We start from the raw sequence: 23,243 nt of genomic DNA, 5'->3' as shown, positions 1-23,243 counted from the left end.
AACTTTACAAAACTAAAATTTTAAGTAATGTATAAATTACCCAACATTTCCAAAAGCTGAAAAATGACATGAAATATGAATAGTTACACAGGCAATAGAAATAACAAATTTATTCTATAAAACCTTCCCACAGTGAAACTCCCAAGTTCAACCTACTTCAGTAATTGCTATGTTTAAGGACCAAATACCACAAGTTATATGCAACCTTTTATTGCTGAATGACATTATATCGTAAGAGTAGAGCAAAAATAAAATAAAAATTAAAAAATAAAAAAGTACAGCATGTTTCATCAGTTTACTATGTGGTTTCTGTTTGGACTGTTTCCTGTTCAGGCTTCTTTTTTATTAATGATAAATGTTTATTGAAAAGTGTGAAGGGTTAATGTAAAAGTAATATGATGAGCTAATGTAAAGCTGAGTGTGAAAAACTACTCTGCTCAACTTTTGTGACCCTGCTTCTTTGTAAGACCACAAGGAGTCTTGGTGTTCCATTGACACATCATCAATAGACCGAGAGGTCCCAGAAAACAACGCTCGCAGAAAAAAAAAAAGTATGCTGAGTAACGGTCACGCTGTCCCTAAAGGTACTGTTCTATGTTAAATAGCAAATTTGTTTGTCAAAAGGATGCAGTTTCTACCTTTAGAGCCTCTATACTTCTAAGGCTCCTGGCCATTTGTCCTTTCCTTCGAGAGTGTGGTCAAGTGGTCCAGGGCCCGGTAATAAAAGGCTTATATTTAAATTTTAATTTAGACTCAGGTCTAGTTTCTATGTTGAGAATCCATAAAAAAAGGAACTACACCTTCACTTTAGGGTAACAAAACCAAAACACATTGGTTATGAGTATTAAAATACAGAAGTGATAAATCTTTCTATGAAATTGACTCTCATAACAAGGCTACTCCTCAATTTGCACACGTCTTGGAGAAAGCATATTTCTACTTCTCTTCAGCATTTTTCTTTAACTTCCACAGCAGCTGAAACCAAGGTGGGGCACAGGAGAGCTGCATGTGATAGGGAGAAATTATGTTCAAAGAAGTATTCCTGCAAAATAAACTTTAAATTGATTATTTATTTTTGATTTGATTTACATTGGAAGCAAGTTCCTCTTCAGACGGAGCACAGCCCCAGGCCCCCTCTCCACCCCCTCACATGACTTTCTCTGGCAACCACCCACCTGCTTATAGCAGCGTGACAATGAGGCCCACGAACTGAGATTCACAACTGTAGTCACAAAATCATAGGCAGGACTTTTAAAAAAAGTGTTGATTTTCAAGCTTGGGATCCATCAAGTTCTTTTCTTTTTCTGCTGTCATCAGTAGTCTGTGCTGAGATTTGAGGCACCAATCTTTGAGTTTTTTCTCTTATTTTTAATGATAGGTAAAAATAATTTGTAAATGAAACCATCTATGATATACAGCATGGTGTTTGATACACACATACGTTGGAGAACGGCTCACAACCTATTTAACATATGTATCATCTCACATAATTATGCATAAATATCAATCATGTCTGTATTGTGATGTTGTCTTCCTTTTTCTATTTCTTGTCCTGAGAATTGTGTGAAGCAGATGGCCCCTCACTCCATGTTTGTTTGAGAAATATAATAATACAATGTGGCACAAGGTGAGCTCAGAGACACAAGAGATGGGAAGCGTTGAACACGCTGGGCCAGGAGAGAAGGGAGGGACGTCCTGGTGTCTGTGTCGGGACTGCTGAGTCAGGGGAGGCTGGAGAAGCACCAGCAGGCCGTTCTGCAGGGTCCCCGCCCCGGAGCAGCCCAGCAGGAAGCCCGGCAGTGTGGAGCCAGGCAGGGACACAGGTCTGCCTTTCAGTATTTTCCCCTTCGTTCAGCTCAGGAGTTGCAGAGAAGAGAAGGCGGTGGTGTTTCCAGACCTCACTGTCCAGGGCCCCGTTCTCTTCTCAAAACCCCTTTGAATAGCTCTGCAGAAAGAAGAGAAGTGCGCTCTCAGGTCTGCAGAACCGACGCTACAAAAGAAAGGCACTTTTTCTTTTTTGGTGGAACCAGGGATTGAACTCAGGCTCTTGCACTTTCCAGGGAAGCACTTATTCCACTGAGCCATCTCCCCGGCCCCTCAGGAAAAGAAAGGAGTACTCTTAAGTGGCATGGATGGAGATTTATCCTCCAAAGACAATGTTCCCAGGACCAGAACTGCCACCCGAGGCTTCTTAATGACACGAACCACACCAGGCGGGACAGAGAGGGGAGCGCAAACTGAGAACATGTGACCCAGGAACCCCACAAATCCAGGGTTTCACGCGTGGCTCCTCTTCATTCCCCCTGTTTTCTTGTTAGCCTTTCTGTTATTTCTATAAGCTGTAAACCTTTAGATTTCATCATAGCAAGATAGGCTTGGTCTCTATATTTGTAGGACATTTGAGATCCGTTGGGGAAGGCAAAGCTTAATACAGAGGCATGGACATGCTAATTACTAATCTCAGAAAAATAAATATCTTTCCCCAGAAAAATCGCTGGAAATTGTCAGCTACCCACAGGCCCCTCACCTTCCTAAGTCCTGAAGTTGACGAGCAGCCCTGCCCCAAGGAAGAGCAGACCCAGCCCAAAGGTTATAACTCCACTCAGCATTTTGTTCTGTGCAGATCCAGACTGTCTTTCTGAAAGAAGAAGCAAGGTTAGTGATGTTTTTCATCTCAAGTGCAACTTCTGTCATCGAGACACTGAGATTCAGAGCTCTGAGACTATGGGAAGATGCCTGGGCTAGAAATGGTAGCATCTGCCATTCTTGGAAAGAGAGATTAGAAATCACAAGGAGTTGGTGTAACACCTAGGCCTTGAACTCATTTAAATACATCAGCCTTGAGATAGCACCTGATTTTGAAGGGCCTGGAAGCCAGTGAGGTCACAGAGCTGGTCTAGGGTGAAGGACGGGGCCTAAGAGTGGACTCCTTTCATATCAGGAAGACCCACACTGACCCTCTTTATAACACTGTACTACTTATTAGAGTAAGGATGGCACTAGGCCGAGGCTAGTGAAACAGGCCGTCTGCCCACCCCTTTGCAGGTAGGCCAGCTCACCACCAGCAGCAGAGACATACGTTCAACCTACAGATAAGGTCTGAAGCAGAGACTCCATAGTGAATGTTATGGAAAGCTCAGCTTCATTATACGAGGGCTGGTCCCAAGGTGCCCAGCGAGAGAGAAGCAGACAGATCTAGGACGGCACAGAGCACAGTTCTGAGACTCAGTGACAGAAGGGTAGTCCTAGGCAGCAGCAGGATCAAATGCGTCCCTGAAATTTGGGTTAGATAGAGGGGCGTGTACATTGTCAGGACCAGAAGTGACTTCATTCAACCCAAAATACACCTGGTTTATTTGAAGATAATACCAGAGAGTTAGGCACCTTTACAGCACCAGAGCCCAGTTGTAAAGTTCCACATACCGTTCCAGTGGTTTTGTCTATGGGTAGTTTGCTGGGAGATAATACAGAAAAAAATCTACTAGGGTTACTCTAGGATAATCGTGGTGGTCATAACCCACTCTGGGTGCAGCTGGCTGCATACATTTCATCTCTTTCATCGCTTTTACAATCTCATGTGACCCCCTTCTTCTGAGATGGCTCCCAATCTGTGAAATATCAGATTAATCATATCGCTTAGTTACTGCAGGCTGGTCAGGCCTATAATCTCCCAAACAAGTGAACAGGGAAGGCTTACATAGATGAGGCAACTGGTACGATCTTAGGGCTCCAGAAGAATCAGAAACCTTTCATAGCTTTTGAGATTCTCTGGGTTCTGGCCAAGAACTTCTCTGGGTGGCCCTGTATTTATTTGGTTTTCAAACAAAGGAAGAAGACACTGAAGAAAACATGGGAATCTAGCAGGACCCCATGACTTGTGCAGAAGGAGAGATGAACATGAAGCTGATAAAATCATGGGGTAGGGATGTCTTGGGTACTTTTCTCCTTGCTAAGACAAAATGCTCTACACCTGATGGTGAAGGAGGAAAGTTTTATTTAGCTCACAGTTTGTAGAAATTTCAGTCCATAATAGGCTGGCTATAAGGCAGGTCATGTGGCCAAGGCACAGCCATTCTTGGCAGCCGAGGCCACCAAAGGCAACAAGAGAGGACACTTTTGACTTGGACTTTCCAACAATGCTGAAACTGTTAGGACCTTGAGGACTCTTGGTACTAAATGCCTTTTGCATGAAGGGACATGCACGAGTCTTTGGGAGGCCAGGGGTGGAATATTATGATTGTGTCTAGGTGTCCACCCAAAGCCTCATGGGATCATAGGGCCTTTTCTAAGGTAACTGAATCCAGAGTATGTAACTGATTCCTAGTGCAGTGCTCAGATTAAAGGTGTGAGTGCTACACCTGCCCTAGAGCAGGCAGCCTGCATACAGTATGAGGGACAGACAGAAAGAGGCTCTCCCTCTCTGGCTTGTTACGTTTTCTGTCTACTGTCTCTATGAACTGCTGCCCCTCTGCCATGTGCCACCTTGCCTTGGAGTCAGATGATTAAAGACTGAATTTTCTACAAATTGTGAGCTAAGTAAACCTCTCCACTTTTAACTTCAGGTGTCAAATATTTTTGTGTCAGCAACAAGAAAAGGAACTAAGACAAGGGAGAAGAGAAACCCGACAAGCAAGGATAAGCCAAGATCCCATTGTGGATGGGTGGGAATTTGTAAGGCCAGGAAAGTGCTCACTCACTCCACTCCACGGTGACAGGGCTGCTCCAGCTCGGGTGCTCCACCTGGCAGGCATAGACCTCTCCGCTCTGAGGAACAGCTTCCAGCATGACCAGGGTCTGGAAGGTCCAGTCTCCGTTCTGGATCAGGCCTGTGGACACCACCCCAGCCTCCTCCTCCTGGCCGTTCCGGAGCCATTTGACTTGGATGTTGCCTGGGTAGAAGCCGCTCACAGAGCAGACCAGGAGGTTGTGGTGGGGCAGGGGCTGGGTCTTCATGGGGTATACGGTCACCTTGGGCTGAACTGGGGGGAAAGGCAGAGAGAACCAGGCAGGGCATAGTAATTGTTCTTTTTTTAAAAAAATTTTATTTATTTGTGTGTGTGTGTGTGTGTGGCCAGCTCAGCCCACCAGGGGGCGGGGCTGGCTGGCATGTGGTGCTGGGGGATTGAACCGCGGTCCCTGTGCTTTGCTAAGCTTGTTCTAAGTAGGTGCTTCAGACCACTGAACCATCTCACCAGCCCCAGTAATTGTTATTATCTGGATGCCTTTCTATCTCCTTCCATCCCCAGGTTCAAGTAGAACAGCACCCCTCACAGATAGCCATGAGACATAATGGTGTCTTGAGCCCTTATACTAGGGATCCATGCTATTTGAGAGACAGGGAGGCAAATTATGTTTAGTTTTGTGTATAGTTTGAAAAAACTGTTTAGTTTTGCAATGAAATGTTTACAAAGGTTTGCAAAATATGTAGTGTATTAGTGTGATTTCTGTACTACTTGAGTTTAAATCCTGTATCTGCCTCTTACTGGTTGATCATGCAAGATGTTTTGGTTTTCTTTTTGCCTCAGCTTTCCCACCTATAAGGGAATAATGATATAGATTTACCTTAGGGTTATATGAAGTTAGTAAAATATTAAATAATGACTGGAACTTAGCCTTCAAATGTATGTTTATTCATTATGCTTGAGAAAAATTATGACTCAAAGTAGCTTGGATGGATGAATGCATGTTTAATACACTATTGCAATGGACTTTCATCCTAAAATGCCTCAAAAGGGACTCCACCCTGGGAAGAAGTTTCAGACAGAAGTGACACTCTAAGGCAGAGAGCCGATTCCCAGGAACATCTGGAGTCCTGAGAAGAGGGAATGGAGTAAGAAAAGTCATTCTTTACAAGCTTCTATGTTTACATATTGTTGATAATTCTTTACAGCATAAGTATATTCATTACTGGAATTGGTGTCACTTTACAACTGCTATTCTTTCTGACAGACACTTGAAGCCTGTCTTGGGTCTCAGACTCTATCTAGTACACGTGCTGAGGGCCTGGAACTAATCTTGACCCAACCAACCTCAGTAAATGCATATTTTAGAAAAGGATACACCTGGGTAAAATTTTCTTTCTTTCTTTCTTTCTTTCTTTCTTTCTTTCTTTCTTTCTTTCTTTCTTTCTCTTTCATTTTATTGAGAAACAAATATCAATGAGACACTTTCCAAGCTGATTAACAAGACATTTTCAATAATTAATACAGTGCACATTGTTATCTTCTCAGCAGTCATCTACAGCACAAGAGGCAGCCAGGACATCCCATCCAAACATTACTGCTACAAATCCTTCCTCTCACTGAACCAAGCAAAAGCAGCCGTACATCTATCCTAACTATTCTGTATATACAAATACAAAATGGTTCTTCCTCTGTATCCCCCCTCTCCAGTTCAGTCCTGTCAGAGGTGGATATTCTATTAGCATCTAAATATTATAGGTGCTTGAATTCAGCAAAACAATCCAACAAAGTCCAGTAGTCCACAATAGTAGGGGGTTGTCTGCAGAAGTTGTTGAGTAGAGTCTTTTACAGCTCAGCATATTAATATGCCTTTACTTTATATACCTCATTTTTATACTTTTCTGCTGGATGGTTAAGACCAAGATAAACCAAGACCTATATAAAAAGAAAGGTAACTTTTGTATCTGATAAGGTCAGTCAAGTCCCCTCAGGATTTATCTTGAAACTGTGTAGAACACCATGCATATCTTTTGTCAGTGTCAGCCATGTGGATGAGTCAGGGCCAATGCTTGACCAATTTGCTCTCTGTGAAAGCCTGAGAGAAAGTTTTCTCTCCTTGTGACTCTCCTTGGGCACACTCTACATCATTGATCACATTCCTCTGTGGCTCCATAATCTCCTTGCTCAGAAAATTTGGGGCACAACTGAGTTACATGATGTTACAGTACAGGTTCTCCTATGTCCCGAGTCTTCACTGACCTTAAAAAGCTAGGGCCAAAATGTTAGCTACAGCCCTCCCTTTTCTCCAATTTTTGATCTGTAAACTTATGTTGTTAACCCTCCAGAAGAGAAGCTTATTATTACTCAGTAACATATGCAGTTCGGTTTACCCTAACTATCTGAATATCGAACATCTTAGGCATAACGTGGAACAGGTATCTTCCATCAAGTATTGATGTGTTAAAATTTAGGTCCTTACAGAATATGAAGAAAAAAATTTAAAAATGGGAATAAACACATATTTTTACACAGAAATTTAGAAATCTAGCCATATACAGCATTGTGGCAGGACAGTCTTGTGACATTTTTTTCTTTTTCTTAAAAGTATTTTCTTAAAAATACCAAAAATAGTATATTTAAAATTGATTGCTTACTACAGAGAATTTTGCAGAAATTAATAAAAGCTTTAATTATCTATGTAGAAAGTAATAGGAACCGAAATATAAGCCACAAACTGAAGGAAATACCAAAGCAAATATCAACAAAGTGTCAAATTTTTACTGGCTAGAGATCTCATAAAGCATTGGGAGAAACACACAAGGACCCCAGGGATAGTGGACAGGAGATCATTCTTAGTATGCTTAAAATCAGGAAATAAGTGTGAAAATATCCAAGAAACTTAGAAATCAAAGAAATAAAAATTAAGCAAAGCACCAGTAAAAATTAAAATTTAAAAAAACTGAAACAAAACAAAATGAACGTACAAAAATACAAGTTTTTAACTCAGTATTTGGCAGTATTGAAAAGATGTAGCAGAAGAGAATGAAAAGTAAATTGCCCTAACCACACAGAAAGGAGTGCATCAATATTTGAGTAGGATCAGCATTATCTAAAAAAATAGTAAGAATATATTAAGTAATGAAATTATAATAAAAAAAACCCAGTCAGTCATTTCAGGCATATTAAGGAAGCAAACAAACCAATAGCAGAAAGTTTTGATCTCAAAGACATGTCAACGAGGTCAGCAGTGACTCAGGAGTGCGTGCGTGTGTGTGTGTGCGCGTGCACTTACACACACACACCACACACACACACACACACACACACACACGGAGGACCTCCCCGCTGGCTACCGGCTCACACAGCACTCACCTCGACGACTTGACAGGAGTATAACCAGCTCATAGTTGTTTCTGCACCGGTCCACCGCGGCCCGGTAGCTGTCCAGGACGTCCTTCTGGCTATTGAAGTCCTCCGCTATGGGCCGCCCCAGCTCGCTCACCGCCTGGAACTCGCCCACGTCACTGTCGAAGCGCACGAGCTCCTCCTGGTTATAGAGGTACCTGGTCACATGGTGCACTCGCTCCATCCCGTTGAGGAAGTGACATTCAGCCTTCATCTGCTCCAAGAAACGCACTGCGGGGACGGGAAGGATGGATGGGTCACGAGTGGAGATGGACCGTGATATCCACGATGGCGACACTCAGACCTGGGAAGAGCTAGGACGCTTCTGATGGGCTCTGTCTGGAGCGCCCTCCCTGCAGCTGTCAGACCCACTCCGTGCTGGATTAGAGGCCAACAGGCCAAAGCTGGTTTTCCCCTTTCTGATTGCCTCCGGGAACCTCCACTGAGAGACCCTCTGTTCCCTTTCTGTACTCAGGACCAGCCCCTTCACTCCCGGTGATCTCTCTATGCCGACCCTGCGCTAGGCCTTTGCTGCCCCTGGGATTCCAAAGACTGAAGCAGACATCTGCCCTTCTCTCCTGGAGATTAAATTAGTGAAAGTGAGGCATGAAAGCCAATATACAAGAAGAATAAAGGTAGAGATATGTCTTATGGGTCAACAAGTCACATGTGCATCTATATTTTAATATATAGGAACGTATGTACTTAGAGTCCATACACATACATATTTATTTTGTTCTTGTATTTAACTGAGCTCAGGAGAATTTTGAAAACAGGTGTAAAATGTGTGGTTAAAAGTGAAACAAATAAGTAAGCATCTGACATGATCAGTAGTAGAGAATAACGGCAGAAGTTTGAAAAATATTTGCAGGAGTCACTGTTATTTATGACTTACGACGGCAAGTTGCTGAAACAAGAACTCACGAAACGCTGAAGAAGATTACATGAAGTAGAAAAGCCCAAGAGGAAGATCTTGAACTTGCCTCAGCTGAATGAAATCAATAAGAAAATGGAGAATTCGTGAAGCTGTCGTGACTGGTTTGTTTTATAATGAGATAAGCTAAAATAAACCACAAGGAACTGAACTGGAGGAAGAGTGTTTATGAAACATGAGTTTAGGATTTTCGAAGCAGCACAGTGTAGACCAAGGTGCTCAACCTCTGTGACAATCTGTGACCCTCTGGGAGTGCTCTGACACTCTGAGGCAGACAGCTTGCCTCGGGTCTGTTTGTGGGAGCCCGCAGTGAGGTGTGAAAAGCAAAAGCATCCCTGGGTAAGAACCACTGGCGTAAACCACCCAGAATATCGGTGGTCAAAAAAACCCCACTGATAATTATGAAGTGGCTGAGAATTGCATAGAAAAATTTTATAAATATACCATCTGATAAAGGCCTTATTCTGAACACCTTTATTACGCTGAAGAAAAGCCCACACTAGGGCCAGATTTCTAAAATGTTCACCATCTCTAATAAGGGACAGAGCTGCTTATAAGGCTATTACAGATTCTTCCTTTTTTTTAAATTCCCATTTATTTTTGGCTCTTGGGGCAATGTCTCTTTTCAATATGAAAAAAAGCAGTTAAGTTCAACACAAAATAGAAATCCAAGTGTAGGACAGGACAAAGTCAAGGGTGAGGCGATAGCAAGAGATGACGTACTGCAAAGAGGGCATCTCCTGTCCTGGGCAGTGACCAGAACACAGAGGCGGGCGGGCATGCGCCTGGGACAGTGGCAGCCACCCTGTGGAGGGAGGCTCGCTCTGGGCCGTGTGAAGCTAATACTGTTTACTGTCCCACGAAGCCGAGTGTAGAAACGCCTGGAGATGAGCGGGAAAGCCTGGATCCCCCTTTCCCAACAGCCCCCACCTGGGAAGCCCCACCCTCTCCCCCAAACTGCCCATCACCCTCTGCCTCTCTTCCCCTCGGCTCCCCATGGTGGCCCTTCCGTGGGTTTGCAACACCTGGCCGGTTCTAAAGGGGATCTAGAAGAGGCCCAACTTCTGAAAACAGAAACATGAACTAGACAGATGTGAAAGCCAGCAGAAATTGCAGGGTCACCTAGAATGACAGATCTAGGTTTGCCAGAGTAGAGAAAGAAGAGACATTCAACAAACAAGTATTTATTGAGCGCCTACTGTGTGCCAGGCACTGTTCTACACTCCTGAAAGAAACAAGATAGAGGCAGCAAACAAATTGTGAAAGGGGCAGCTGAAGGTGGCTGAGGAAGTGAGGAGCCCGAGGTGACAGGGACTCTGGCTTAAGCCTCCTCTTTGGCCTCCTCCCCGAAATCCTCTTCCTCTTCTGCAGTGGCGTCCTGGTACTGCTGGTACTCGGACACCAGGTCATTCATGTTGCTCTCAGCCTCGGTGAACTCCATCTCGTCCATGCCCTCGCCCGTGTACCAGTGCAGGAAGGCCTTGCGCCGGAACATGGCCGTGAACTGCTCTGAGATGCGCTTGAACAGCTCTTGGATGGCTGTGCTGTTGCCAATGAAGGTGACAGCCATCTTGAGGCCACATGGTGGGATGTCACACACAGCCATCTTCACGTTGTTGGGGATCCACTCCACGAAGTAGCTGCTGTTCTTGTTCTGCACGTTGAGCATCTGCTCATCCATCTCCTTCATGGACATGCGGCCTTGGAAGACAGCAGCCACTGTGAGGTAGCGGCCGTGGCGCGGGTCGCAGGCTGCCATCATGTTCTTGGCATCAAAGACCTGCTGGGTGAGCTCAGGCACGGTCAGGGCACGGTACTGCTGGCTGCCACGGCTGGTAAGAGGGGCAAACCCTGGCATGAAGAAGTGCAGGCGTGGAAAGGGCACCATGTTCACGGCCAGCTTGCGCAAGTCGGCATTGAGCTGGCCAGGAAAGCGGAGGCAGGTAGTGACGCCGCTCATGGTGGCTGAGACCAGGTGGTTGAGGTCCCCATAGGTGGGTGTGGTCAGCTTGAGGGTGCGGAAGCAGATGTCATACAGGGCCTCGTTGTCATGCAGTATGTCTCATCTGTGTTCTCCACCAGCTGATGGACAGAGAGGGTGGCGTTGTAGGGCTCAACCACGGTGTCAGATACCTTGGGCGAGGGCACCACGCTGAAGGTGTTCATGATGCAGTCGGGGTACTCCTCTCGGATCTTGCTGATGAGCAGGGTGCCCATGCCGGAGCCTGTGCCGCCGCCCAGTGAGTGGGTCAGCTGGAAGCCCTGCAGGCAGTCACAGCTCTCGGCCTCCTTCCGCACCACATCCAGGACAGAGTCCACCAGCTCGGCCCCCTCTGTGTAGTGGCCCTTGGCCCAGTTGTTGCCTGCCCCTGACTGACCAAAAACAAAATTATCTGGTCTGGAGATCCGGGCCAGAAGGATCAGATTAAACAGAGTCCATGGTCCCAGGTTCTAGATCCACCAAAAGAGCGCGAGGAACGTATTTGCCACCCATGGCTTCATTGTAGTGCACGGAAATGTGGTCCAGCTGCAGGTCACTGTCCGCGGGGTTGGTCGCTGTTGGGGTCGATGCCGTGCTCATCGCTGATCACCTCCCACAACTTGGCACCGATCTGGTTGTCACATTGACCGGCCTGGATGTGCATGATTTCCTTCACAGTCAAAATTAACTTGTTTTGCTCGCCTCCAGGAATGTGTGGCGCAAGAAAATATGTAGGCTTTTTTCCTTTGCTGGTTGCAGGTTGGAAGGACGGAACGTGCCCTGCAGGCGGGAGCAGCGAGGGGCAAGCGTGCCGGTGGGAAGAGTCTCCTATTACAGATTCTAAACCAAGTTTTACTCTTCTCGCGTGTGATAATGCTTGCTACAAGCAAAGAGGCAGTAACTGGAAAAAGTTAAAATCCGGCATGTCTGAAATGTGTATTTTACTTGAAAATTATTTTTTGAGAAGAAAACACGAGAAATCAGCAACATATGTTTTAAAGCTTCAACAGCCACTTGTGTCTTAGTTTTAAATTTATTATGAGCAAGCTGGATGCGGAGAAAAGCCTAGAATTTTATTGTCCCTGTACAAATGTTCCCCATGCCACGTTCCTGAGCTGCTGGTAAGAGGTGAAGTTTTGGCTTTTGATATCATCCTATGATAATCTGGGTTGCAATTTTAAAATTTTTATTTTATTTTAAAGAGTAAAAACAAAAGCAAAAACAAGTAGCAGAAAATGGGTAGGGTAACATACAACAATACATATATTACAGATTTTCAAAACAATAATATCTACTTAGCAGTGGTTGTTATATTATCTATTTTATCTTCAAATCTGTTGCTGAGATTAACAGATATAGTTACGCAAGATTGGACAAATAATCGCATGTTGACAATTTGTCATAGCCAAATCTTGGAAACAACCAAAATGCCCATCACTTGAGAAGTGGATGAAAAAGATGTGGTATTTTTATACAATGGAGCATTACACAGATATAAAGAAAGACAAACTGGAGACCTTGATAGCTAAATGGATGCAACTAGAGGCTGTACTCATAAGTGAGATAAGTTAGACGCATATGTGTAACATTGTATTGTCTCCCTAATATAAGAACCCGAAAGAGTAGATAAAACCTGGAAGGTATAATAGGTATAGTAAAATGTAACGAGATTGAATTTAAGAATTAAACAATGAAAATGAAAGGAAAAAAAGATAGGAAAAAAGGAATGGGTTGAAATTTTATGGTCAAAGACTCTTGTCCTATAAAGAGCAAGTATGAATGATTTTTAAACTGTATGCTTACTGCAGGTTAAAAGGTCTAAGCATCCCCAGCTTTCTGAAAAAATATTGATTATTGAAGGTAATAATTAATAAATCAACTTTATCAAGTATTTGGACAGACCTGGGACCATGTCCATGTTTGTAAATGGACTAGAAGAGGAAGTGTACTTTGAGTATCATCTTATTGATGAAAAAGGAATCATATAAATTTCAATATATGGTACAAGATTATCAGAAAAAATCTGAACAAATTAAGGGGAAATGACATAAAGGTACAGAACATCCACGTCCTCCAATTCCAGGAGCATGGGTACCAGGTGTGTAATTCCAAATGTCACTTGCACATGCCCTGGGGCACATCTCCTCCAGAGGTTATGCACTTGGAACCATAGTATCTGGTATCAGAAGCCCTGCTACCACTGTGCTAGTCCCTTGGGACCTAGAGAAGCTGTTATATGGGCCTCGCAGGTCCTTCAAAGTGGCAGATGAGACATGTTCCAGCACCAATCTCACTCACTCCATGGGAGCTAAGGAAGAGCGTTCCCTCTGGTTTCACAACTATTTCACGCCTACCCAGCATCCTCTGCTGCTTCCCACTGGTTCCTTTTCAATCTCCCAGCAGTCATCAGATTACCAGGCTCAGCCAGGACTCTTAGGCTCATAGTCGAGTCCTCACAGCAGGGAGGCAAAGGGAACATGATGTCTTCTCATAGACAGTTCACTGGAAATTAGCAGGTCTCTAGACTTAGCCGTGGAGAGAAGAAGGCAGGAGGAGGGAACTCTGGATCAGACAAGGTCTTTCTTCCTGCTTATAAATTCTCTACCACCTTGATAGTTGAAAAAGTTAATAGATAAAACAGGAGTTTCTGCCCCAAATCGCCTTCCGCATTGCTCCCGTGTTAGCACTGTTAGTCTTTACGTGATTGCTGTCTTCAGTGAGGCTGCCAGAGGTGGTGGAAGGCCTTCTTCATTTAGTATTTTTTTTTTAAATGTCTAAACGGGATTAAGAATCTATTATTACAGCCCTCAGCATAAAAAATTACAAACTAAAGGAGGGGCTTGCCATTATTACTTACTAAAAAATGTAGCAACTGAGATAAGAAATCACAAGCCATGGATCCTCTTGCAAACGCTGCCGTCGCAGTTTCTCCTTGCCCTTCGCCTCCTCCTTTCCTCTGTCTTCCACAACTCCCTCTTTCCAGCTTCCCACTCTCAGATCTCCCTTTCCTCCTGCCCAGCTTTCCCTGGTTCTGTCCCTGGGTTCCATCCCTAACAGCTCCCTTTAACGTCTAAAAGACAGGACTCGGAAGCAGACTCATCACTTATACCCAAATCAGAATGCTTGCCCAGTATCAAAGATTTCCCCAACCCTAAAGCCAAGTCATTCTTTGCAAACAACCATTTAGCCGGTTATTAGTGCCTACCTTTTGAAAGCTTTCTAATTTAACCACACACTTGTGGGGAATGTGTTGGCCCAGGCACAGATGTTAACTGCTGAATTGGAAACACCATTGGGGGTTTTAAACCAGCTTCCAGATTAGGATTTGGTAAATCAGAGAAGAACAGCTAACAGGACTACTCCTCTGATTTTTCTCCATCAGAGAAGAAATGGAAATCTGTCCAACATTGTACTCCTGAAAAGGATGAGTCAGCGCTCAGGTACTTTCATAGATTTGAAGAAACCTTTCAAGAAAACGACTTTAACATGATCTTTGCGGCTGGACTTTCTCGCTCTCTGAACCGCCCCTGCCCCTGTTTTTCAGTACCAGGGACTGACCTGGGGACCTAGTGCAGGTGCTTATACCACTGAGCTCTATCCCGGCCCCCAAGCCCTGTTTGAGCAACATGGTCTCCACTGGGCAACAAGGCCCTGTGGAACAGCTTCCCCAGCTAACCAGCTGTCAAGCACCACTGAAGAAGAGAAAGCTCCGAGAGCTGCCAGAGCTTTACCTTTCCAAACAGCCCTCCAAAGACAAGCAAAGCAGGTCGCCCAGCCCCACCCAGCTCAGGCCGGAAGGCTGCCTTCTATGTGCAGGCTGGCCACTTCAGAGTGGACTACCTTCACTGCAAACGCAAGCTACCATCAAGCCCTGACAAAATTACCCCTCCTTTCCATCCCAGTGGACCTGAATTGGTCTGAGGGCGTTTGTCCTATGAAAAGCCAGTTAGGAGAATTGTTGGGACAGACTCGCGGGTGGGCGCCAGCCACAAACAAAGACACGCGGACCCTTAATACAAGCAAAACGAGGGCTTGAGCAAAAGGCTGCCGCCCCGCCTTTGGACTTTATTTTCATGTATCTTTAGTCTCAGCCTTTGGGTTACTTTAGGCGAGTGTAACAAGATCCCATCATATGTGTCCAAGATTAATGTTTAGGCTATACTATGCAGGAGAACCTGCTAGGCACCTGGGAGCAAGGACACGAAAACAGGCTGTCCTTGAGTTCCAAGGGGTCTTGGTTACTCCTGCAGCTGTTGCTGCCCCGTTTTCTTTTTCCTCCTCCCACATGCCCTGCAGGTTATTTAGCACTCCTCTATACCAGCTCTTTCTTATCCCAACAGAGAATTAAAATGGGATGGATTATTCATATCTCTGCTCAACTTTGAAGCTACAATGCCTGTTCTTCATCCTGACAGAATTGCAATGTCTTTCTCTCCAGGTTTCTGGTTTTATCAAGATGTTTGTGGTGCTAGCCAGCCAAGCGCACTTCTCAAATCCCTGCCCATTTCTTTCCAGTTAGGCTTTCTTTTGAGAAGTTACTGCTTTCTACTCCCCTAGTACCTATGCATTTTGGAGGAGACTTTTCTGGAAGCATATCATATCTCTTTGTCCCCAAGGGTGGGAATGACACTAGAATTAACCTCACTAGAAGGCTACGGTCTTACAGAGCTAGCTCCTACCCAGCTGCTCCTTACTCTGTGTCCTCATTAGCCCTAACCACTCTGCGCCACCTGGAATCGCCCAAAGCTTCTGGGAACATCCCAGTACTGATGTGATCCTATCTTTCAAAACCTCCAATTAAAATCTAGGTGGATCATAGCAAGCTTCTCCCTAGAAACACTCACTAATCCCAAGGCTTTGGCTGGTATATAACCCATAATGTATGACTCATACATAAGAAAATGATTGTTTTCTTCCTATACCTAGTCTTATAGGACTCCCACAGTGCCTGTCCACAAACTGCGAAGAAATGATAGGAGACTCATATAGGATCGTAGAACTATTAACATCATGGTTACTTCCCCCAGAACCAGGAGTCCCTCACTCTCACACCCTGCTCCCCGGTGCTCCCCCCCAGAGTCACTATATTTTGGCTGTCAACATCTGCACTTTCTGCAATATACTGGTGCACCCTGACGGTGATCACCTCTTTACCTTCACTTGGAAGTGACAATAACAAGGACCTGGATAAATTTTTAGTGCTGGTTCAGCTAATGTCTCCTTCTAGCCTAATTCAACCTTTACTCAACATGTAAGTGAGCTGTTTTTATATTCTTCACCCCAAGAACCTTGCCTGCCTGAGCATTCATTGCGAATGTTATCTGTGGTTGAAGATTTCAAAAAATAATTATGTCAGAATTCTGTCAAATATTTAGGATATCTCTTGACGTTGGAGGACCTGAACTGCAGCCCTTCCTGCCTTCCGGGCACTTCAGCTTTTCCACTTCCCCACACTGACAGCCAACTTTAAGGATGCTCGGATAGGCAGGCCATGCAGGTCCCCGCGGTGAAGGCGGGTCACCCTCTTGTGATGTGGAGTAACTGTAAAGAAGCGGGGCCTCCTGGAAAGCAGTGTGCTCTGTAAAGCAGTGTTGGGGCCCCAGTGCTGCCTCTGCCACCATGCTTTCCAGCTGCTGTAGGTGAACAGCCTCTGCCGTGTGCTCCGACCACAAGGTACAGCCTTGCCATTGGCTCAAGAGCAGAGGGCCAGGTGCCATGACCTGAAACCTCCACAACTGTGAGCCAAGACTTTCCTAAGCTGATTTATCTCTGGTCTTCATTATGGTAATGGAAAGCTGAATAATACAGAGGATTTTCAAGGTCAGAAGTTACCTCCAGAACTGGCTACCAAACTTTTCATCTCACTCCTTTACAATTACTGAAAATTCCTCTTCTCATCCTCTTCTCCATGTAAGGTGCTACCTTTCTACCTCTGATAGAAAGCAGTCCTTTGAGGGTATTAAACAAACAAACAAACAAACAAACAAACTGGTCTTAGCATCCACCTGAAATATATAATCATTATCTTTCTTTTCACTTGCTTATTCATCATTAGGAAGTAAATATCCTAGGGTCATAATCCCACAGAAGACAGAACAGACCAAAACAACAGGAACTACTATTGGGTTGATAATATCCCTTAGTTATTGCAGACTGATTAGGCTCACAATCTCCCAAATTGAGTTTACAGCAAAGGATAAATAAAAAGAGGCAAGTGGAATGATTGCAGGGCTCCAGGAAAGTTAATCTCCCTGGGAGTGAGATGCCTAAGGCTATAGTCTACATCTAGTTGAGGTTGGATGGAGATGTCCTTGGCTGTGACCCTGTCCTATCCTTTGAGGCTTTCCAGCTTCTCACCATTACAGGCCTCAGTAGGGATCAGTGACTCTCAGAGGTTCACTTATTGTGAGTCCCCCACCCATTTCCAGACAAGCAACCTAGGTTCTGGACAGACACAATGACAACCCATTGGTTAATTTCAGTCCCGCTCAGGGCTGCTTCATAGTGGTCACCATCAGGCTAAATCTCTGTTTACAGTAATTTCTGCCACCTCTGTTCTCAATAAAGCCCCAGAAAAGGCAGTCAAGAGATCCCACTTCACCATCTGCATTCCTCCATAACTGTCACCATGCCTACACTTTTTCCTCTAATCACTTGAGTATGAAAGCATCTTTCTCTCCTCAACTCAGCTCACTGTCATCTGATACAACTGTTGGATATTGTTGCCTTCTTCCCTTTCTGGAGAATGACAGGAACTTCCTTAATTGGCTTACAGATGGAACTTATCTCAGTGGACCCAGGAGTCACTATTAAGTAGTATATACCATGGTCTCCTGGATGAGCTTATAGTTGGGCAATTTCTGAGACCAAACCTGCACAGTAGTGGAACTATATGTCCTCACCAAAGTAGGCCTCTTAATTATGGACAGGAGGGCCCTGTTTACATAGACAGTAGATATGCCTTTGCAGTGGCACATGACTTTGATATAGCTTAGAAGCAGAGAGGACTTTTAACTTTGTGAGGAAAACAAATAAAAAAAATAAGGACTGTGTATTACATACCAGAGCTCTTTATTCCTTGAAGTCCAGGGTCATTCTTTGGCCCATAGGAAGAAAGTAGATAAAATAATGTAGCTGATGTCACTGCCAAGGCAGTTGTTTTGCAAGAAAACCTATACAGCAGGGTCTCTAAAACCTCTTCAACCTCTATCATCTCTTCAAACCCAGATTTATACCATAGGCAAATAAAGGCCCAAGCCACTTCCTCTGGGGCTGAAAGGGGGAAATGGGCCAAGCTGGGTTGTTTATTTGATTAAAAGAGAAGTCTCTGGGTGGGCCCTATTATGCCCCAATTTCCCAACTGGCCTACAGGAAGAAATTTTATACTTTTTTTTTAAAGCCATACAATCTTTTTATTGTTAACTCATAAAGAGGTATCAAAATTAAAAGGCAAAAATTACAGGAGAAGACTTAACAAAACTACTAGGAGCATCAAAGGAAGTGAAAATGGTACCAGGCGCATGAACCTGGTAGGACACAGGGAGACAGTGAGCATGTGCTGAAGACACTAGAGGAGAGGATCTGGTGAAATTGTGATCTTAGATAAGTACCTAGATAAAGAAATAATGGGACGAAACTTTCTAAACCCAACTATGTGCATAAGAGTCGTCCTCGCCATTGGCGCTGTCTCTGTCATCCTCTCCTTCCTCAGCCTCTTTTTCATCATCTGTGATCAACTCCAGCTGGTCCTCCTCCCCATCTTCATTCTCATCATCATCCAGGAGCTCCCCTCCTCAGCAGAGTCATCCACAGCACCCTCAGACTCCACCTTCACGTTAGTCTCATCTTTCTTCTGGGAGGTGGTGGCCTGCTCCTCTTCGGTCTTACCATTCTTCATCTCCACTGCTTGTTTGCTCTGTTCCTTTTCAGTTTTCTCCAGGCTTTCCAGTAAAGAATCCACTTTATGTTTTGTTTGGGTCAACTCCTTCTTAATGACATGAAGGTCATCACCTTTCAATTTTCCAAACTGGATGAAGTTCCCCGCTGGCCACTTAGAATTGAAGCCACTTTTGCCTCTTCAGGAGGTGCTTCCTGATGCACGCTGGGATTTCGAGGGCACCACAGCCCAAGCAATAGGAGGAGGAGGAAGAACACGTGCAAGGTAACTGTCCATCCTGTCATAATAATCATGCTGAAAGTCACAGTCCAAGTCAGAAGAGAAGCCAAGTAGAGGGGACGGAGCAGGGCATTCTGATGCCGACCTGGACGTCTCCGCTGCTGATCGTTTCACTCCGGCTTTTCCTGTGTTCACTTTCGGCTCTGCAGCCAGGTTAATACCTAGCGCCTGGCCAGCAATCATCTGCCATCCTCTCCAGCTGCAGCAGGCGGGCATTTCTCTCATTAGCATACTGGACAAGGCAAAGCCCTTGTGAACGGAGCAACCCTCAGTTTTGACATACTTCGAGAAGATGGCCTCCACATCAGATTTCTTCACCACGAGAGTGTTCAGATTCCCAATGAACACTCGGGAATTCATGGAGCGAGGATCTGTCTTGTTGGTGACATTGCTAGCCATCATGTTTAAAGATAAAGTTGCTGACAGTGACAAAAACTGTAGTGAAGATCAAAAAAATGTCACAGGAGAGAGATGAGAGAAGGGATTCGATTCCGAATCTCCTGCTCCTGCTCCCAGGGCCTACGTGGAGCTGACTGCTGCTTGAGGTCGGCATCACGGCAGTGACTGCTCAGTCTCCGTCTCTTCATAAAATAGCCCCCTGACATTTTATACTTTATTCATGATTTGGCTCACTGGAATATAACAAGACATTTCAGTGGAGAAAATCATATTATTGTAGGCTTTCACTCACTGTTGCTTATTGGGTCGCCAACATTGTTAAATATGTCCCTAGTATAGTCCTGGAATGCCATTTCTTGACTCTGTGGGCCAGTTTCCCCTTCTGAATGGTCTTTTTGAGGTATGTCAGGTAAACTTCATTCAGCTCCCTCCTCCCCGAGAGCGTGAAAGCACGCTGGTCATTACTTTTGTGTGTTCCCCTTGGGGTAGGCTTTCCCCTGCCATCAGGTCACAGCCATACCTGAGGCCTGAACAGAGAAATTTCACCCCATTGGAAAGTCTTGTAGTATTGCAGTGAGTCAGATCATGAATAAACCATAAAATTTCTTCCTGCAGGCCAGTTGGGAAATTGGGGCGCCATAGGGCCCATCCAGAGACTGCTCTTTTAATCAAATAAACAAAGGGGTTCTCTGGAAATATTATAGTGGTTAAGGAAACATTTTAAAGGATAGACTATTCAAAGGGTTTGTGATATGTGGCCTATCTGACCACCTTGCTATTAGGCGTAGCACCCCCAGTTCTGGAGGCTGCTGTAGCAAACCAGTGGAATAATAAAATTTCATTTGCAAAAATCTCTGCAACATTCAGTCTGCTATGGCCCAAGGCCCTTTCTTTAGTTTTATTAGCTATCATTTTTCTCCTACAAAAAGATACGTTTTCTCCTTTTGAGTCAATTGCCACTCAATCTTTAGGCCTGCATGGAGGAAAATTAACTGTGCTCATCAATGAAGGTCTAAAGCCTTCCTTCAGGGAACTGATTAGCATCCTACAACTAGTGATAATTTTGTCCAAGCTTCCTTCAACAAGGTCTTCCTAGGAGGTTTCATAATTGGAGGCCTGTAGATTATATTTATTGGAAAAGACCCCAACCGTAAGACTCCCTTTAGCTTCATGTCCCTATAAATTACATGGATTCATATTTCTGATCCTCCCATATTTCTTACTTTTAAATTTCTTCATTAGCACATGCATGCATGACATAGTTATTACATTCATCATGGAAAGCTAGGATAGGTACAGGCCATGCCTTAGTTCATCATGCCCTCCCCTCCTTTCCTCCCCATCTCCCTCTATCCCTTGGTCTTTTTTGATCATATTTGGTCTTTAAAAAGATCATATTTCTGATTTTTTCAAGGGTCCTAACTAAACTCCCCGATGAACTCCTCATTCCACTGCTGATAATAAGATCGAGTTGGCCAGAGTCAACTAACAAGGCTGAGAAGCAGATCCCAATTCGGGTGGACCAGGAGTCCCAGGACTGGACCCAGGAGGGCGCAAGCCTGCAACCAGTTGCGGTCTCAAGGATCTTCTTTAACCTGTTTTTCTCGATTGTTATTATACTTTTCTCTTTTCATAGACCCTAAACACTGAGGTCACGCCTCACGCCCTCTGCTAGTCCTTGGCCTGATGTTCTCTCTCTGTCTTCTCCTGTAGCTGCTCTGGTTTCTCCTTATCAGATTTTCAGCTTTGAACGGGAAATTCCATTATTCACCAATCTCATTGTCTTGCTTCCATGGTTAACCTCACAAACTCCTGCAATTGTTCACCGCCCTGGTGCTCTCACACCAAAAGTAATGGCATAAAAATCACTCTCATTTACACCGTTTCAAATGTTCCCAATTATAGAACCCCTTTTGCCATCTTTGTGCAAATGTATTATCCTAATTTAAAATTCAATCACCTTCAGCTTCTTTTATTTTTACATTTTTATATATTAGTATATGTTTGTAATGTGTAATATTTACATTTCTTGTGGGGATACACGTATACAACACATCTGAATTCTTTATTTCACCCCTTTGCCCTTCTCTCTCTTCACTCCCTACCCATGTCTTGATCCATTCCCTTTTCTTGGTACATGTTTGCAGTCTCACTTTTATGACTTGGGGAAGGTAGATCTTAAAAAGCAATGCACTAAGCTACGTTGCAGAAACACTGTCTAAGTGGTAAAGTGTCCCCATTCTCAAAAGGATTTTCTTGGCTGTTTCCTTACAGTAAAATGAAGGGAGACAAAAAGAATAAAAAGTCAGAATTTATGACGAAAAAGGAGGCAAAATGACTATATTTGGGAAATTCTCAGTTGTAGCCATGTAGACATAATAATCTTCAGAGGAAAAGGAAATGGTACGGCCTAACCTTTGTTGCTAAAGAAATGAATACAGACAGACGAAAGCCAGGTTCTGTGATTAAAACAATGGCCGAATGGCCCTGAGGCTCTGGAAGACAAGGTTCTCAGAGAAGGGCCCACGGGACCTCAGCACTTACTGTGCTGTGTGTCCTTGGGATTCTGCTCTGAGAATGGCAGTACCCTTGTCTTTCACAGCTCAAATGGGTCAGTTTGTGACTCCAAGCAACAGTCTGGAGTGTGTAAGCTGTGAATCTGGGTGTCTCCAGTGTGTGCTAATTCTCCAAGGTGCACAGAATACAGGATCTATAGGATCATGGCAGTCTCCACCCAGATTTCAAGGGATCAGTTGGACGACCTGGGAGCTCATGAAGAGATCTGTTACAGGGCCAGGGCCACTCCAGAGTGTCCAAAATAGTAATGTCAAGAAGAACCATATAGGAAGGCTGCTACAAAGCTCCCATTATGGCAATGTCTAGTGCATCTGTGGCAGTGGGTCGGCCCTGGAGACCACAGAAGTATCAAGGCCTAAGCATGCAGTTCTAGCCTTGGAAAGTTTAGGCACTAATTTTTAGCTTGAAAGCTTCTGGGTGGGCTGAGCTTTGCAGCCACTAGGGACAGAGCCACCTGAAGCCCTGCAGGATGTGAGGCGTGGAGTCAAAGTGTTTATCAACTTTAGCATTTCCAAAGTTGGGATTTGGAATGAGTTGGAGTCAGTTCACTCTTTTATCTTGCTTAATTCTCCCATGGACAGTGGTAACATCTACCCCATACTTGTCCCACCATTGTGTCTTGGAAGTTGAAAACTTTGTGCAGTTTCCAGAGTCTTGCAGCTGGCATTTGCCACAGCGTGAATCCCACTTATGTGTGATTTAGATAAGACTCTGGCCTTTGAAGTTCTGAATTGGTGCCTTTAAAGCTTAGTCTTTGGGGGCTGTTGATAGAGAATGAGTTGTGCATGAGAGAAAATTATGAACTTGGAGGGCTAAGAACAGCATGTTCCTAGCATGGGAACAGGGGTGGACGTGTTCCCTAAAATGCATGTCCTGTAATCTCCAATGCAACAATGTTGGGAGGAGGAGCACTGAAGAGATGGCATGATAATGAGGATTCTGCCCTCGTAAATGGATTAATATTTTTATAACAGGTATAGGTTCATTTGAGCATATGGGCTTATTATAAAACCCAGTCTCTCTCTCTCTCTCTCTCTCTCTCTCTCTCTCTCTCTCTCTCTCTCTCTCTTTCTCTCTTCTCTCTCTCTC

General features: G+C 44.4%; 1 protein-coding gene and 2 pseudogenes across 2 annotated transcripts in view; all 3 read right to left on the bottom strand.

Annotated features, from left to right (window-relative positions):
- Window positions 1–2,531: 2,531 nt before the first annotated feature.
- Window positions 2,532–23,243, bottom strand: part of LOC101565277 (HLA class II histocompatibility antigen, DRB1-15 beta chain-like) — a 22,166-nt gene continuing 1,454 nt past the window's right edge. The window contains exons 2-4 of the mRNA XM_023721237.1: window positions 8,055–8,318; window positions 4,694–4,979; window positions 2,532–2,634 (exon numbers count right to left, since the gene is read on the bottom strand). Of these exons, the coding sequence (XP_023577005.1) occupies window positions 2,532–2,634; window positions 4,694–4,979; window positions 8,055–8,318 (653 nt within the window). The remainder of the gene's footprint in view (window positions 2,635–4,693; window positions 4,980–8,054; window positions 8,319–23,243) is intronic.
- LOC101564887 lies at window positions 9,987–11,672 on the bottom strand (annotated as a pseudogene). The gene has a single exon (XR_001117239.2). The product of XR_001117239.2 is annotated as a tubulin beta chain-like (transcript).
- Window positions 18,643–19,577, bottom strand: LOC101564501 (annotated as a pseudogene).

This window comes from Octodon degus, unplaced genomic scaffold, assembly GCF_000260255.1.
Source record: "Octodon degus isolate 3935 unplaced genomic scaffold, OctDeg1.0 scaffold00005, whole genome shotgun sequence".
NCBI lineage: Eukaryota > Metazoa > Chordata > Mammalia > Rodentia > Octodontidae > Octodon > Octodon degus.
The sequence above is the reverse complement of the archived record's forward strand: the minus strand, read 5'-3'. Positions and strand labels throughout refer to the sequence as shown.